The 13773-nt window shown below is 48.1% G+C and overlaps 1 protein-coding gene across 12 annotated transcripts in view; it reads left to right on the forward strand.

Annotated features, from left to right (window-relative positions):
- The window catches only part of SFI1 (SFI1 centrin binding protein), a 36027-nt gene that overhangs the window by 12596 nt on the left and 9658 nt on the right, over window positions 1-13773 (forward strand). For all 12 annotated transcript variants that reach the window (XM_081893231.1, XM_081893238.1, XM_081893229.1 and 9 more), the window contains 13 exons: window positions 420-576; window positions 1835-1996; window positions 2528-2598; window positions 3194-3286; window positions 4037-4134; window positions 6800-6866; window positions 7676-7806; window positions 7906-7987; window positions 8638-8816; window positions 10213-10288; window positions 11217-11312; window positions 13348-13424; window positions 13581-13683. In XM_081893231.1, the coding sequence (XP_081749357.1) occupies window positions 420-576; window positions 1835-1996; window positions 2528-2598; window positions 3194-3286; window positions 4037-4134; window positions 6800-6866; window positions 7676-7806; window positions 7906-7987; window positions 8638-8816; window positions 10213-10288; window positions 11217-11312; window positions 13348-13424; window positions 13581-13683 (1392 nt within the window). The remainder of the gene's footprint in view (window positions 1-419; window positions 577-1834; window positions 1997-2527; window positions 2599-3193; window positions 3287-4036; window positions 4135-6799; window positions 6867-7675; window positions 7807-7905; window positions 7988-8637; window positions 8817-10212; window positions 10289-11216; window positions 11313-13347; window positions 13425-13580; window positions 13684-13773) is intronic.

The raw sequence follows: 13773 nt of genomic DNA on the forward strand, positions 1-13773 counted from the left end.
ACTAACACTGGCCAAAGGCCCAGATTCAGTGTTCTCTGACAACCAGTGCAAGGGCTGTTGTAGTAGCATAATAAAGCACAATATGAAATCCAGTTAAAGAGTTGCGCTAGCAGAGGTTTTGTTGTGGAACTGGTTGTGCAACAAGAAGTATAGGAGCTAGTGCAAACTGTGGCACAACTATCCATGTGAACCGTGCTGGCTCTTTTCACCTTCTCTTGCACAAGCCATTCTTGCTAGCGCAAGAGTAACTAGCACACAGCTGAATTTCGCCCATTAGCTAACAAAATTATTATTATTAATTGCTGTTTGTAATGATGGGTGCAATTTCTGTGAATTGTTTGCAGATAAGATCTGCCTTGCCTCTTCTTTCACTGCCTTGCTTTCGGACCCTTATTCTTCCTGTTCCTCCTTGTTGTCAGGCCTGGCTCAAATGGAAGGAGTGCTATACGTGCATCCAAGATGAGAGAAAGGAGGAGGCCAGGGCAGTGATGCATGAGCAGCACAGGGAGATGTGGAGGGCCATGAAATCCTGGCATGTCTATGTGCAACTCCGAAGGGAGAAGGAGCAGCAGGACAGTGAGTTGCGCACAATGCTTTGGGACAAAATAGAGTTGATTTCTCTTCCAGCACCACAGAATGATGCATTGCTTCTAAGAGAAGTTTTTGTTTTTCCCTTGGGGTGTTGGTTGTCTCCAAGTGGGCTTAGCATCTTCTGTTGCTCAAAGACAGGAATCTCGGTGATTGCACTGCCAGTATAGGATGGCCTGGTCCAGAACTGCAGAAAATCTCCACTGCCAAGAAATCCAGTAGACCACTAAAAGCCTGTACAGAAGGGTGTAGCATAATATTTCAAATGTGATGACTTTATTGCTTTGTTTGATAAGGGTGGAGCATAGTAGAAAACCATGTCTGGGTGCCTTTGAGAGCTACATACGTATGTGTGCCAAAAAAATCCCCTCTCTAGTTGGATATTTCAAGAAAAGTTGTTATTCAGTGGGAGCAGCTCCATTGAGAGGTTGGTTGTAGAGGAGATCCCATTTCCTTAGTTGCTGGAGGGGGACTTTAGTAGAATTCAGCATGAATCTCTAGATTTCTGGAAAGGCTGTGAAGTTAGAGGTACTACAGGTGGAGCTCAGTCCCTCTGCCCTTGCATTCTTGCGCCTAATTCAATTCTAAAATAATCTTAGAAGCAGAATTCCACTCTCTTACTCCTGTCACAGAACACCAAATTGTAGAGTAAACAAAACAAAAGTCCTGTTTTCGTTTTGCTTTTTGCATTAGTGATTCAGCACATTTTGTGTGTGTACTCCTAAAGAATCACAGAAACACAGAATTATAGAGTTGGAAAGTATCCAAGGGTCATCTAGTCTAGCCCCCTGCTTTGCAGGAATTGCAGTCCTGGTCTTCCAGCTGCCACCCTGGGACAAGAGCTCTAGAACAGCCTGTTACATTGCCCCCCTAGCTCAGCCCCTTCAGCACCCACAGTGGGGGCGGGGGCAGAACTTCTCCTCACTCCACCTTTCTGTACAAGCTTGAACAGTTGCTCCTGTGCAAATGCTAATTTGCTTTTCATGCAGAATACCATGATCCCTCATTTAAATACCATAAAAGCCCTGAAGCTGAATCAGGCCAAATGCCCATCTAGTCCAGCATCCTTATAGTATCCAGCCAGATGCCCCAGTGAGAAGCCCACAAGCAGGCACCATAGATTACTTTAGTTTCCAGCTCCTATTTCATACCAAAACATCTGTCGCTTGAATACCCAATGCTTACGCACCACCCCCTGACCCTGATCCTAGCACTGATAGGACATTTTCTGCCTCTTTTGTTCCAGAGCTGGCCTTGCAGCACAACCGCACCCGGGTCCTCTTTCAGAGCTTCTCGATATGGCGTCTGACTTGGGAACACAGACAGCAACTGCATGCCCACCAGGAGCACCTTGCTCAGCTGGCTGCAAGGGTCGCCTTGCGAAGAGTTTTCACACGATGGAAGCAGTGTATCCATATTCTCCTCGTGGTCCTTTCCAGTGGTTTGGGGGGACATGAGTAGTAAGAGTTGAGGTGCTTGTGTAAAATGATACTTCTGGTGTGTTTTTTAAAAAATGACTCCTTTTGAACATGAGGAACGGCTCTATATTTCAGTAGGTTTGTTCCAGGTCTGCAGCACTGAAGCAAAGACTGAGGAAAGCCCTGCTGTTTGATTCTGTGAGCCCTCGTGGCTCAGAGTTGGACCACTGTGTCACAGTCTTTAAGAAGACATGCGTGTAAAACCATGAAAGTATTCAGAGAAGTTGATCACCGGGTGCTTATTTTCTCTTTTGCCTAACAATCAGGAGTGGGCACACATTTGGAAAGTATATTTAAAGTAAAGGGAAGAATGTTAGGATAACGCAGATTAACTTGGTGGAATTCACAGATGCAGGATGTAGATTTTTCCCCATAACTTTTATCCAGGTCACTAATAAACTACTGAAAGGTTGATCTATTTTAGCTGTTAAGCAAACTTTTTTTCTTAACCTGAATAACAGATGTGACGTTGTGTGCCCAAAAAGCTAAGCACTATGAACGTGCTGAGCGCCACTACAGACGTCACCTGCTGGTAAGAGGTTTGCCATATCTCTGGTGGCCTCTCTGGAATGACCTCTGACCAGGAAAAGTTGGTTCCTCCATGATGATTCTCCCATGGGGCCACTTTCCACAGTAGCAAGCAAGCACTGTGTGTATTCAAGCAGCTGGAGGCCACAGCCAATGTCAGGTCCCTGCAGCATAATTTTAGGAAGGATGGGGCTGGAGATGAACAAACTACAACAGGTTTGGCCCTCCATTTGTTGCTGAACTACAACTCCATTCATCCCTGGTCTTTGGCCATGATTGCTGGGGCTGATGAGAGTTGAAGTTCAGCAATGTCTGGAGGCCCAAGGTTTCCCAGCCCTGCACTACAGCTCCATGGTCAATGCTCTTGTACTGTTCCTCTCTATGTGGCTTGTGTAGGAGAATATCCTGGTGGTTTACGCTTAGACAGTATCCCATTTTATACCAAAATCTGTTGTCAGAGGCTGCCAGTTCCCCATATCTCTTCTGTATGAAGCCGATCGTTATAAATCGTAAATAAGATGGGCTGTTGAAGACACACCTTTGCCTTTGAAGTAGGAGTGGCTTCTCCATCGTGCTTCCTGCTCTTTTGCTTTTCACAGCACTGTGGGATGAGTGCCTTGCGAAAGAATGTTACGGAAGCTTCTGTCAAGCAAATGAGGATAAACTTGGCTCATCAGCAGCACCAAGTCATGGTGAGTTTGACCATGTTCCCTGCTTCATTTACACTAAACCAGAACCTTTAATGTGCCTTCTGGGTCACATTGGCAAGAAAACTACCATCTTGTGTTCCTGAGTTGTTCCTGTGGTAGAAGCAGTGTAGCAAGCTACAGAAAACTCTGTGTGTGTGTTTGTGTGTAAAGTTAGGAACAGTTACTTACATATGGACCACTGCATGACAACATCATGAAAGGATCTTCTTTGTGTACCTGTGGAGGCCAACAGGAGTACACTGACTCTGACTGGGCTGGACTCAGAAATTATGGTGATGTTAGGGATAGGGAAATAAAAGTTAGGGATATGGAAGTTACCATGATGTGTCAGAGCATCCAATCTTCCAGGTAGCAAAAAGTTAGGTATCGTGTGTTGACCATAAATAGGTTGACCTACATGTGTGCTGTTGTCCAAATAAATTGTGGCCTGTCTATTTATATACAGCATTCAGAAGTATATTTAAATCCAATTTATTGGTATTTATATAATAGTTGTATCTTATTTTTTTTGAACTTATGCGATCACGTGTTATGGCACTTACTTACAATAATAATAAAGAGGAAGAAAAAGGATTGTCTGTCGCTTTTATCATTTGCCATTGAAAGCAAACATCCCTTTGCTGCTCTGTTGAGGTTTTTATTTCAAAAAGACCCTCTCGGTTGGTCTATCTGTGTTTAAGGGAACCAGGCTTTAGGGTGCTTCACACTCTGCCTCTTCCGATTTTCTTTTAGCTCTTGCTCAGGTTCTGGAATGGATGGAAGTCACGTTTGGAACAGAAGGAGGAAGAGCAATACCGTTCCTTGACACTGTCAGCTCATTCTCACTACAGGTGAGGAACCAACTATATTGAGGCAGCAACAGAGCTAAAACCTGGTAGCTCAATTCTTTTTGAAGTTTGGAATGCTCCCATATCTTAAACCTTCTAGGCCCCAAGTTGGTTTCCTCCAGAGGTTTCGGACAACAACACATATCAACCCCAGCATCCTGCAGCCATGCTGGCCAGGGCTGATGGGAATTGTTGTCCAAAACAGCCGGCGGGCCCCAGGTTGGGGGAAGGCTGTTCCAGGCCCATGTTATTAGGAATGAGCTCAATCTGCCCATTCTTTCTTTGTTTCCTTTTAATCTTACATCTATTACTATTACATCTTTCCATCTCAAAACTCACAGTAATCTTGTCTGAGCTCCTGGGAATCCCCCTGTTTAAGCACTAGCCAGACATAGCCTTGCCTAGCTTTTGAAACAGGATAGTAATAATAATAATTATTATTGTTACTACTGTTATTCATATGCAGTGGTACCTCGGGTTAAGTACTTAATTCGGGAGTGCGCCAAGGATGCATATTGGCTCCCTGTCTATTCAACCTATTCATCAGCGACATGCGAGCACCCCTAGTTAACTCATCTCCAAGTACACACGCGCCTAGACTTGCGGACTATCGCTGCCCACTCCTTTTATATGCGGACGACGCGGTAATTCTATCCTATACACGTGTTGGACTAACCAGAGCTTTGAAGATCTTTGCCACGTATTGTCAACTCAACCAATTAACCATCAACCATGCTAAATCCAAGATTCTGATTTTCTCCAGAAGCCGGAGATTATACGAATGGAAGCTTGGTGGAGCAAAAATAGAGCAAGTCCTAAAATTTCAATACCTAGGAGTTATTTTTCAACACAACTTGGGGTGGAAAGCTCAAATTCAACACCTACTTAACAAGGCCAAAACTTTGTCATATGCGCTCCTTCGATTCTTTTTTTCGGATGGAGCTTTGCATGTTCCCTCGGCCCTAAAGGTGTTCAAGGCAAAAGTGGTCGCCGTGCTAGCTTATGCTGCCCCGCTTTGGGCCGTGATGACAGATCTTGCTCCTCTTGAGACACTGCAAAATCAATTCCTGCGGCGGCTCCTAATGCTCCCCCTGTGCGTAAGCAACGCAGCCATGCGACTAGAACTGAAGATCGCATCCTTAGAAACTTGCCTGTGGAAGCAAGTCTTCAATTATTGGTTATCATTGTGGCATAGATTACCAAACCACTACCTTGTCCAGTGCTTATGGCGAGATGAATTCGCTAGCCTTTGGACTAGTAGAATTCATGCCAAACTCCTGAGCTATGGAATCTCTCCTTCAGATTCCCTAAAACTAGACCAAATTACTGCTCAAAGACTGATCCGCCAAAGACTGGATGACATCGATCTACAGCGAAATTATATGCTGGGGGGAGGTGTTTGTTCGCCCCAGAACATTGGTATCACTTTAACTTACTGCGTTCCATCATACCTCTCCTCCCTCTCGACTGTTGCCCATAGACTGGCCTTCACCAAAGCGAGGTTCAACGTTTTTCCCTCCAATGTCCTGAGACATAGATTCTCAAAGGGCCAAGCCCCCGCCACGTGTGAATGTGATAAGGAGATGCCGGAGTCGCTCCAGCACATCATGTTCACTTGCCCCCTGTTCAATGTGCCACGGGCAAATCTGTTGGGATCAATCATACAGAAACTAGAGGGTACCCCACCAAAATTCCACCTTGCTCAAATTTTGCAGGATAAGGATACCCATACGACCCTGAATGTGGCTAGGTTCCTGGTCGCTGTCCTTACCCAAAAGCGACGCCAAGGAGCACTACAAACTAACTAAGGCGTAGTATGCCATTCCATTTTATAGTATTTTATTGTTACTGTGGTGTTTTAGCGACTGTTTTTCCCCCCCCCATGTGCACAAGCTGTTATTTATGTGTTGTTTTTACCTGTATGGGCCTATGGCCGTAATAAATATTGTTGTTGTTGTTGTACTTAATTCGTTCCAGAGGTCCGTTCTTAACCTGAAACTGTTCTTAACCTGAAGCACCACTTTAGCTAATGGGGCCTCCTGCTGCCGCTACGCTGCCGGAGCACGATTTCTGTTCTCAACCTGAAGCAAAGTTCTTAACCCAATGTACTATTTCTGGGTTAGCGGAGTCTGTAACCTGAGGCGTCTGTAACCTGAAGTGTATGTAACCCGAGGTGCCACTGTACCACTTAATCAGTTTCCAAGCAGCAGATCAAGTGTTACTCTCTGGGTCATGGGAACAGGGCAGGGAAGGGGTACCCAATGTTGGTTCCCTTTGGCAGAATTTTACTACTTCATAATTGCTTGTGTTGGCATAGGTGGCTTTGTCACTTGTTGATGGTGACAAGAAGTGCAGTTGACACTGGCAGAACTGCTTGTAATGATACAAAGAGCAAGTCATTGATGGCCTTACTCCATCTGCTTTCTTTTGTGCTTTTGCTGGCTAAAGTCCACATGAAGCAGCACAAATGAATCCAGACTGTTGCATCCTCATTGCCCCCAAACCATGGAGACCTCTACTGAGTAGCATGAGTGGCAGGTTAACCCTGTGCTTTTTCTGTTAGCACTCATTCTGTGTCTGTAGGGAGCTGTCCTTGGTCCTGAGCTGAAGGGAACTGTCCACTATGTTAGAGGCAACTGTTGACAGAACTGCATACTTTACATTTCAGGACTGTGCTGCTGCACAGGTGTCTCAGGACCTGGTCATGCCATGCCAACTGGAAAAGGCACAGGAAGGTAAGGGGACATAGTCATCTTCAGACTATTCAGGCTCTGAATTTTCCAAGTGGGATCTACTTTTAAGTGATACCCTTTCCCTTCTCCATATTTATCCTTTTCTCATTGTGTATTAATTCCAATCTTTAATTGTCTCTCTCCATCCTTCTCATCTTTCTTTCTTTCTTTCTTTCTTTCTTTCTTTCTTTCTTTCTTTCTTTCTTTCAAAAAAAAAACATGGTACGTGATGCTGGCCTACATGGTTGTGTATCACCAGTCAAAGACTGATGTCTTATAGGGCTGCCTTCCCCAGCCAGACTCCCAGCTCCCATCAGCCCCAGCCACCATGAACATTGGACAGAGGTGATGGGAACTGCAGCCTAGCAATAGAAAGGTCGCTAGGGCAAATTTAAGTTCTGCTTCATGCAGTTCCATTGTGGTGTGGGCTCTTCAACACCCTGCTAAACTCTCTCTGCTTACTAGTAGGCCCTCTAAGCCAGCATTTTTCAACCTTAGGCTCCCAGATGATTCTGGACTACAACTCCCATCACCTGTAGCCATTGGCTAAGCTGGCTGGGGATGATGGGAGTTATAGTCCAACTGCTTCTTGGAAGCCAAGGTTGAAGAACACTGCTCTATAAAGGTAGAGAGTTGTTCCTTACTTTAAATGGAGCAGAGCCAAGTAAGTGAAGGCTGCTCTATAGGTAGCTGCTTGCCATTCTAGTCGCTTTGTATTGCTTGTGTGTACATGTGTCTTTGAGATAGCTTAAGCCTTCCTGGTTTCTCAGAGTGAGGCTTTTGCCGCTTTTGCTTTTGCCATATGTCTTCAGCTGCAATATGCCAGAGCCAATAAGCACTACGAGGGTGTGATCTTGCCTGCCACTTTTGAGGCCTGGAAGCGATTCAGGGATCATCAGTGCTGGTGGAGAAAGATGAAGGGGATGGCCGTGCGTTTCCACAGGTAGGATGGAGGGTCAATAAAAAGAGAATGTTGGGGAACAGCTCTTGGCATGCATTGAGTGCCTGATGAAAATCTAGTGCTCTTCTCCCTGCTTTCCAGAGAAATTTGCACAAGGCGATGGTTTGAAAGGTGGCGGCTGAGAAAACAGGAGCACCAAGAGAACCACATGGCAGAGGAAATGGTAAATCTAGATTTTTTTTTGTTTCAGGATAGTAGACAATTTCTACACTGCTGTTCTTGAATATACAATATCAGGGGGTTTCAGACAGGAGGCAGTGTTGGTGGATGCTTACCGTGTTACATTCTGAAATGTCCTTGCTGGCTGTACCTCCTTAATGTACCTGAGATGCCTGTGCCAAGTCGCAAATCTTGAAACACACGTGTCTCCCAGTGCCTCACCTTTAAGGCACTTTTGCTTACTTGGAGGCACTTGCCCTGGCCTTCAGAGACATTGCTCTCTTCTTACTCCTTGTGCACCAGAGAGGAATCCTATAATTCCAAACATGCTCTGGGTCTCAAAGTGATGATTAGGCCACTTGGAAAGAGGAAGTAGAAGGAAGCAGGGTATTTTTTGCACCCACAGCTGCCTCTGATGGTGCTTGTGCTGCCATTCATTCCAGCTCTCCTTCCTGGCTCCCCTTCTCATATTTGAGTGACAGTGTTGATGTATGAGATTTATTTGGGTTCCTGAACTCAACTGGATGGCCGTCTTCTTTTTAAAAGACTGTTTGGGTTATTGGGGGCAGGTTGCTGGCAAAAGAATTATCCTACCTTTGCAGGAAGCTTGGCACAGCATGAGCTGGCTTCAAAATCCCTCCTCTCCCTGTGTAGGCTGTTCTGCACTCTGAGCGACGGCTGCTGTCTCAGTCCTGGTGCTTCTGGCGCAGGAGAACTGTGCTTCAGCTGCAAGAGCGTGAGGGACTGTCCTTGGCCAAAGAGCATCACAGCCACCAAATCCTGCAGACTGCTTTCTGTCTTTGGAAGGAGAATGTTCAGGAAATAAAGGAAGGGTAAGGTAACAGAGAAGAATCAATCATAGCATAAGATAAGCCTGGCTGCTGGTGTTCCATTCCACCTTAAAAAGGGAACAGGCTGTTGTGTGTCATGTGCCTGTTTACTTCCTGCTTACTGGGAGTTTCCGTTTTGTATATAAGTTGTTCCTGCTGTTTTCCTGGACACAGAGGCAAGCAGTCGTGTTTTTCCTTTGTTCTGATCTACGTTGAATAAAGCTGTAAATATGCTCTCCTGTCTGAATCTTCCGTTGCGGAGATTGCTAAAAGGGTGTACACGAGACTTGGAATGTCTCTGAGGCTCATGTCGCTAATTGACTGATGCTGCTGTTCCACGGGAGACCGGTGATCGTCTGGAGACGACTGGGGGGCCTGCCTGATGGCTCCGTCTCCCTGGCAGTATCCCAACAGCTGGATCAGTAGCTCATCTTGCCCAGCATCCTGTTCTTTCAATGTCCAGAAATGTGTCCTAGTGGGAAGCCCACAAGCAGGGCCCAAGTGCAACGGAAACTTTCCCCATCTGTCATTCCCAGCACCTGGTATTCAGAAGCATCTTGCCTCCAACAGTAGAAGTAAAAGCACAGCCATCAGGGTTAGTAGCCACTGATATCCCAGGTCCTGCAGCTATAACTCCTTTAGGCTGACTTTACCTGACTGGCAGTGGCCATGTTCTTTCAAAAAAGGCCTACACCTTTGTCCCTTCAGCCTGCAGTCTGCATCAAGCCCACCAAGCCTTTGCAACCTGAATTCCTGCTGCTTCCCCTTACCTTGCTGTTGCCTTTATGGACATGAAGGGAAGCAGCAGACTGGAAAGCAAGCCTGATCCAGATCTACTTGTAGAGCTCAGTCCCCATATGACCTGCTTGAGACTCTTGTTCCAGAAGCTTACTAGCTGGTTCCTCTGCGGCTCCCTCCTTTGGCCCTGTCTTGGACAAGGCAAACAGGCAATTCCCAAGCAGATATCCTTCAGGCCTAGTAGTTCAGGAATAGTGCTACAGTGGTACCTCAGTTTTCGAGCGTCTTGGAAGCCAAATGTTTTTGTTTTTGAACACCAAAAACCCAGAAGTAATTGCTTCCATTTTTGAACATGCCTCGGAAGTTGAACGGCTTCTGTGTGTTTTCCCATTTTTCCAGTTGAACTTGCAGCCAGCTTTGCACCTCGGTTTGTTAACATTTTGGAAGTCAAACAGTCTTCCAGAATGGATTACGTTTGAGAACCGAGGTACCACTGAAACAGCATTACCATTTATAACACCACCTTGGGAAAGTAAGTACTTTACATGAGATAAAATGGCAGGCTGTGCTTTGAGGCTCACCACCTAAGACAGTAGCACAGAAGGCCCATGTCTATCCTGAAGGTTGAGAGAGGGTCTGCTGTGCTTCCGCTTCCCTTTAGGAGGACAAAGGAGGCCAGAGCTTCAAGCTTCCACTGTGTCAAGCTCCTTCGATGGTCTTGGAGCAAGTGGCGACAGGTGAGAGATATACCTGATGGATTTCACATTGGTCCTCTACCTGTTGTGGCTCACATTCCTAGCCTTGTGGGCAGGAGTGTGTGTGTGTGTGTGTGTGTGTGTGTGATGTGTTCTGCGTACCTTGAAATTCTGTCCCCAATAAGCCAACATTTTGTTACGAAATGAAGTAACATAAATTGGGTAGATCTGCATCTGTCCGCTGGTGTGGCATAATTCTGCCACACGTTCTCAAAGAAGTTTGAAAATGTTGGTAAGGATAAAAGGAACGAAAGGAGGGAAGAGCACAGAGATGAGGAAGAGACAGGGAGACTGTGGAATAGCTAGTGGGGAAGGTGGAGGAGACAATTGTCAGCCTCTCCTCCAAATGCTGACAATCGCTACCTTGCTGACACTTTGGCTTTGAAGATGCCAGTAGTCACTGCCCACACGGTTTCAGGCTTTTCTCTACAAGTGCTAGAAGGGTTGTCTTTAAAACAACAACATTGTGAAATCCAAGATTCCTGGGGTACCAAATCCTGTGACCGCTGTTAGATTCCAAATGTGAAGAACTTGAGACCATGAGAGAATTACAGCAACTGAAGGCAGAGTGTAAATTGTTGCTGTTGATTTAAATAAAATGGTTTGACTGTTGTTGCAGCCATTCACTGTAGGAGGCAGGAGAAAGATGATTCTCACAAGGAAGTAGGAGGTGTCTCCTAGTCCAACCTTTAGCTGATTCTTTTTTTCTGAAAGGAACACGCTTCTAAGTGCCATGTGAGGCTCATGGGAGGTTCATCTGGAGGGTAGCAGTTTGGAAAAGGCTGATCTAACTCATCTGAACAGCTCTAACACTCTGCTTGGTTGCTGTCTCACCCTGCCGAAGAAGCTGCACTTTCCTTTCTTCACTTTGTCCCACACAGTGACGTTCCGCTCCCCTTTTCCCTTGCAGTACTTGAGGCACCGCTCTGAGAAGTGGACGAAGCTGGTGAGAGCCGATGTGCACCACCAGCAGGCTGTGCTGCGCAGGGCCTTGTCAGCCTGGAAGGTATGGCTGAGCTCTTACTTGTGACACCCCAGGTAGCTTGGCTGTGCCCACGGACAGCAGCCCCAAAGAACCACCAAATTTGGCTGAACTGGGATGGAATTCACTGTTGCCTTTGCCTATTGATGTGGGATTCCTTTCCCTTTTGTGTCATATTGGTGGCATGTGTAGAGGGCTTTGCAATGCTTGTCATGAGGTAGGGGCTCTTCATTGCAAGGACAAGTTATGGGTGTGCTCAGAAGATGTGTTAGCCCTTTACATCAGGAATGCTTTCCTTCCTTAGAGCAGTGTTTCCCAACCTTTTTTGGGCAAAGGCACACTTGTTTCATGAAAAAAATCTCGAGGCACACCACCATTACAGCCCCGTGACGTCAGCGCGCAGCGTCACGCCGGGAGGGACATGAATTGCTAGCAAATTACATAATCACCTCCTTGAGGGCTGGCTCATCTTCTCCGAAGGCAGAACCCCATTAATTAACAGCACAGACTCACACCATAGCCAAGACGAGGGGGGAAAACCTCAGTCATGCACAGTCATGCACATGTGGGGGCTAAATTAGGACGAAGACCGGGCAGAGAGCAGGGTTCAAATCACCCCACCTGGCCAGGACAATCCCTGGGTGCTCCCTTGGGCCACTCGCCTGACCCACCTCGCAGGGCTGTTGTTGCGAGGATAACACGGGGAGAACCACGCGCGCCCCTGGGAGCTCCTTGGAGGAGAAAGCGGGCGATGAATGCAATGCACGAAATATATGAGAGGTGACCAGGTTTTGCAGGTGAGGGGCCCCCGCCAGCCTCCGCTTCCAACACCCGGCGCAACGACGCCGAAGTTTCCCCCCGGGCTCGGCTCGGGGAGCACCGGTGCTCCCCCCACGGCTCCCCTTCGCCCTCCCGGCTCTCTCTGCCGCCCACTGGGCACCCCCCCTCACCTGCCAAGTCCGGAGCGCCGGTGGAAGTTGCATGCATGCATGCAGGGCGCCGCGTTGCCATTGCATTGCACTGCACTCCATGCAACGCCTGCACGCATGCATTGCCTTGCACGCCCGCCAAGGGGTCTCCCCGCGGTCCGATGCATCCCCTCCGGCGCGGATGCAGCATTGCAAAAATAAAAAACCCCCGACGCAGCCCTACCTGGGGGGCAGCCTCCGCCTCCGCCGCTCCGCCTCCGCGGGGATCCCCGGGCTCCATCCTGCCGCCCGATCTCCGGAGGGCGCAGGCAGACTGTGCAGGGTCTGTGCGGAAGAGCCCCTGCCCGCCCGGCTGCCGCCGCTGCGCTCATTCCATGGCCGGGAGAAGAGCGCTTCAAATAAAACCCCCGGCCCGCCAGGCCACGCTGGGAAACGTAGTTCGCGCACCCCGCGCGGGCGCGGAGCCCAAGGGCGAGGGGACTACGGATCCCGGCAGCCCCCGCGCCGGGGACAGAGGAGGAGAGGCCGGGTGCAGGGATGGAGGGACGGGTGGGCGAGCGAGTGAGTGAGTGGCAGCCGCCAAGCCTTGGCCGAGAGCCAGGAAGGGCCTCCCCGGAGGAGGAGGAGGAGGGAGGCGCAGAGCGGGAGGGAGGGAGGGAACCCCAGGGGTCATCTAGTGACGGCGCCCCAATCGAAAATTTGACTTTTTTAAAAAAAATCTTTCAATTTTTAAATTTTTCCCGCGGCACACCAGGCAACATCTCGCGGCACACTAGTGTGCCGCGGAACAGTGGTTGGGAAACACTGCCTTAGAGAGAGAGACTGAGCTGCGAAGAGGAGCAGCTTGCCAGTGAAGCTGCCTTGTGGTCCACATCAGCCAGAATCCTTAGCAAAGAGGATATCAGACAATGTGGCACTTTGGCTCTCTGCCTCGGGGGGGGGGGGGAGCCAAGAGAAGCAGAAATGTCCTGTTTCTTCCAAGCAAACACACCTTAGCATTTCCTTAAAAGGGGAACCTGAACTGACAGTAAATACCGCTGATTGGGGCACCTGTGGGCTACACAGCTCTAACTTCTGCTTTGGTAAAATCTCAAAATTAGGAACAGTGATTTCACATTTTTCTCTTGCAGGCTTACCAGAGTCACATCCAGCACATTCTGTCCCAAGTAGCCAAAAAGGAGGAGGAGCATAATCAGCGGTTGCTACGGTAAGCCTTCTTAAATCTGTGGCGATTCTCAACCTGGTCTGACAGTCCTGGAGGAACCCTCTCTCTCAGCCCTCTGCCTTTTCCCCATCCTGGGCTTCACAGAGGGAAAGGATTTGCTCTTGGTTAGAGCTTCCCCCCATCTCTGTCGGCCCTCAGGCAAGCACTGTGCACCTGGAAGGAAAATGCTGCAGATTCCAAGCAAGAAGCTGAGAAGGCTGCTCTGGCAGAAGAGCATCACCGAAGAGCGTTTCTCTCAAAGGTAAATCCCATCAGGAAGGAAAGCTAAACTCCCAGTACAGGTCCCTTGTCCCTGGACTGGTTGGGGTGTCTCAGGCATGGCATGATGCCC

The sequence above is a fragment of the Podarcis melisellensis genome (genome assembly GCF_964234715.1).
Source record: "Podarcis melisellensis genome assembly, chromosome: 16".
NCBI classification, from domain to species: domain Eukaryota; kingdom Metazoa; phylum Chordata; class Lepidosauria; order Squamata; family Lacertidae; genus Podarcis; species Podarcis melisellensis.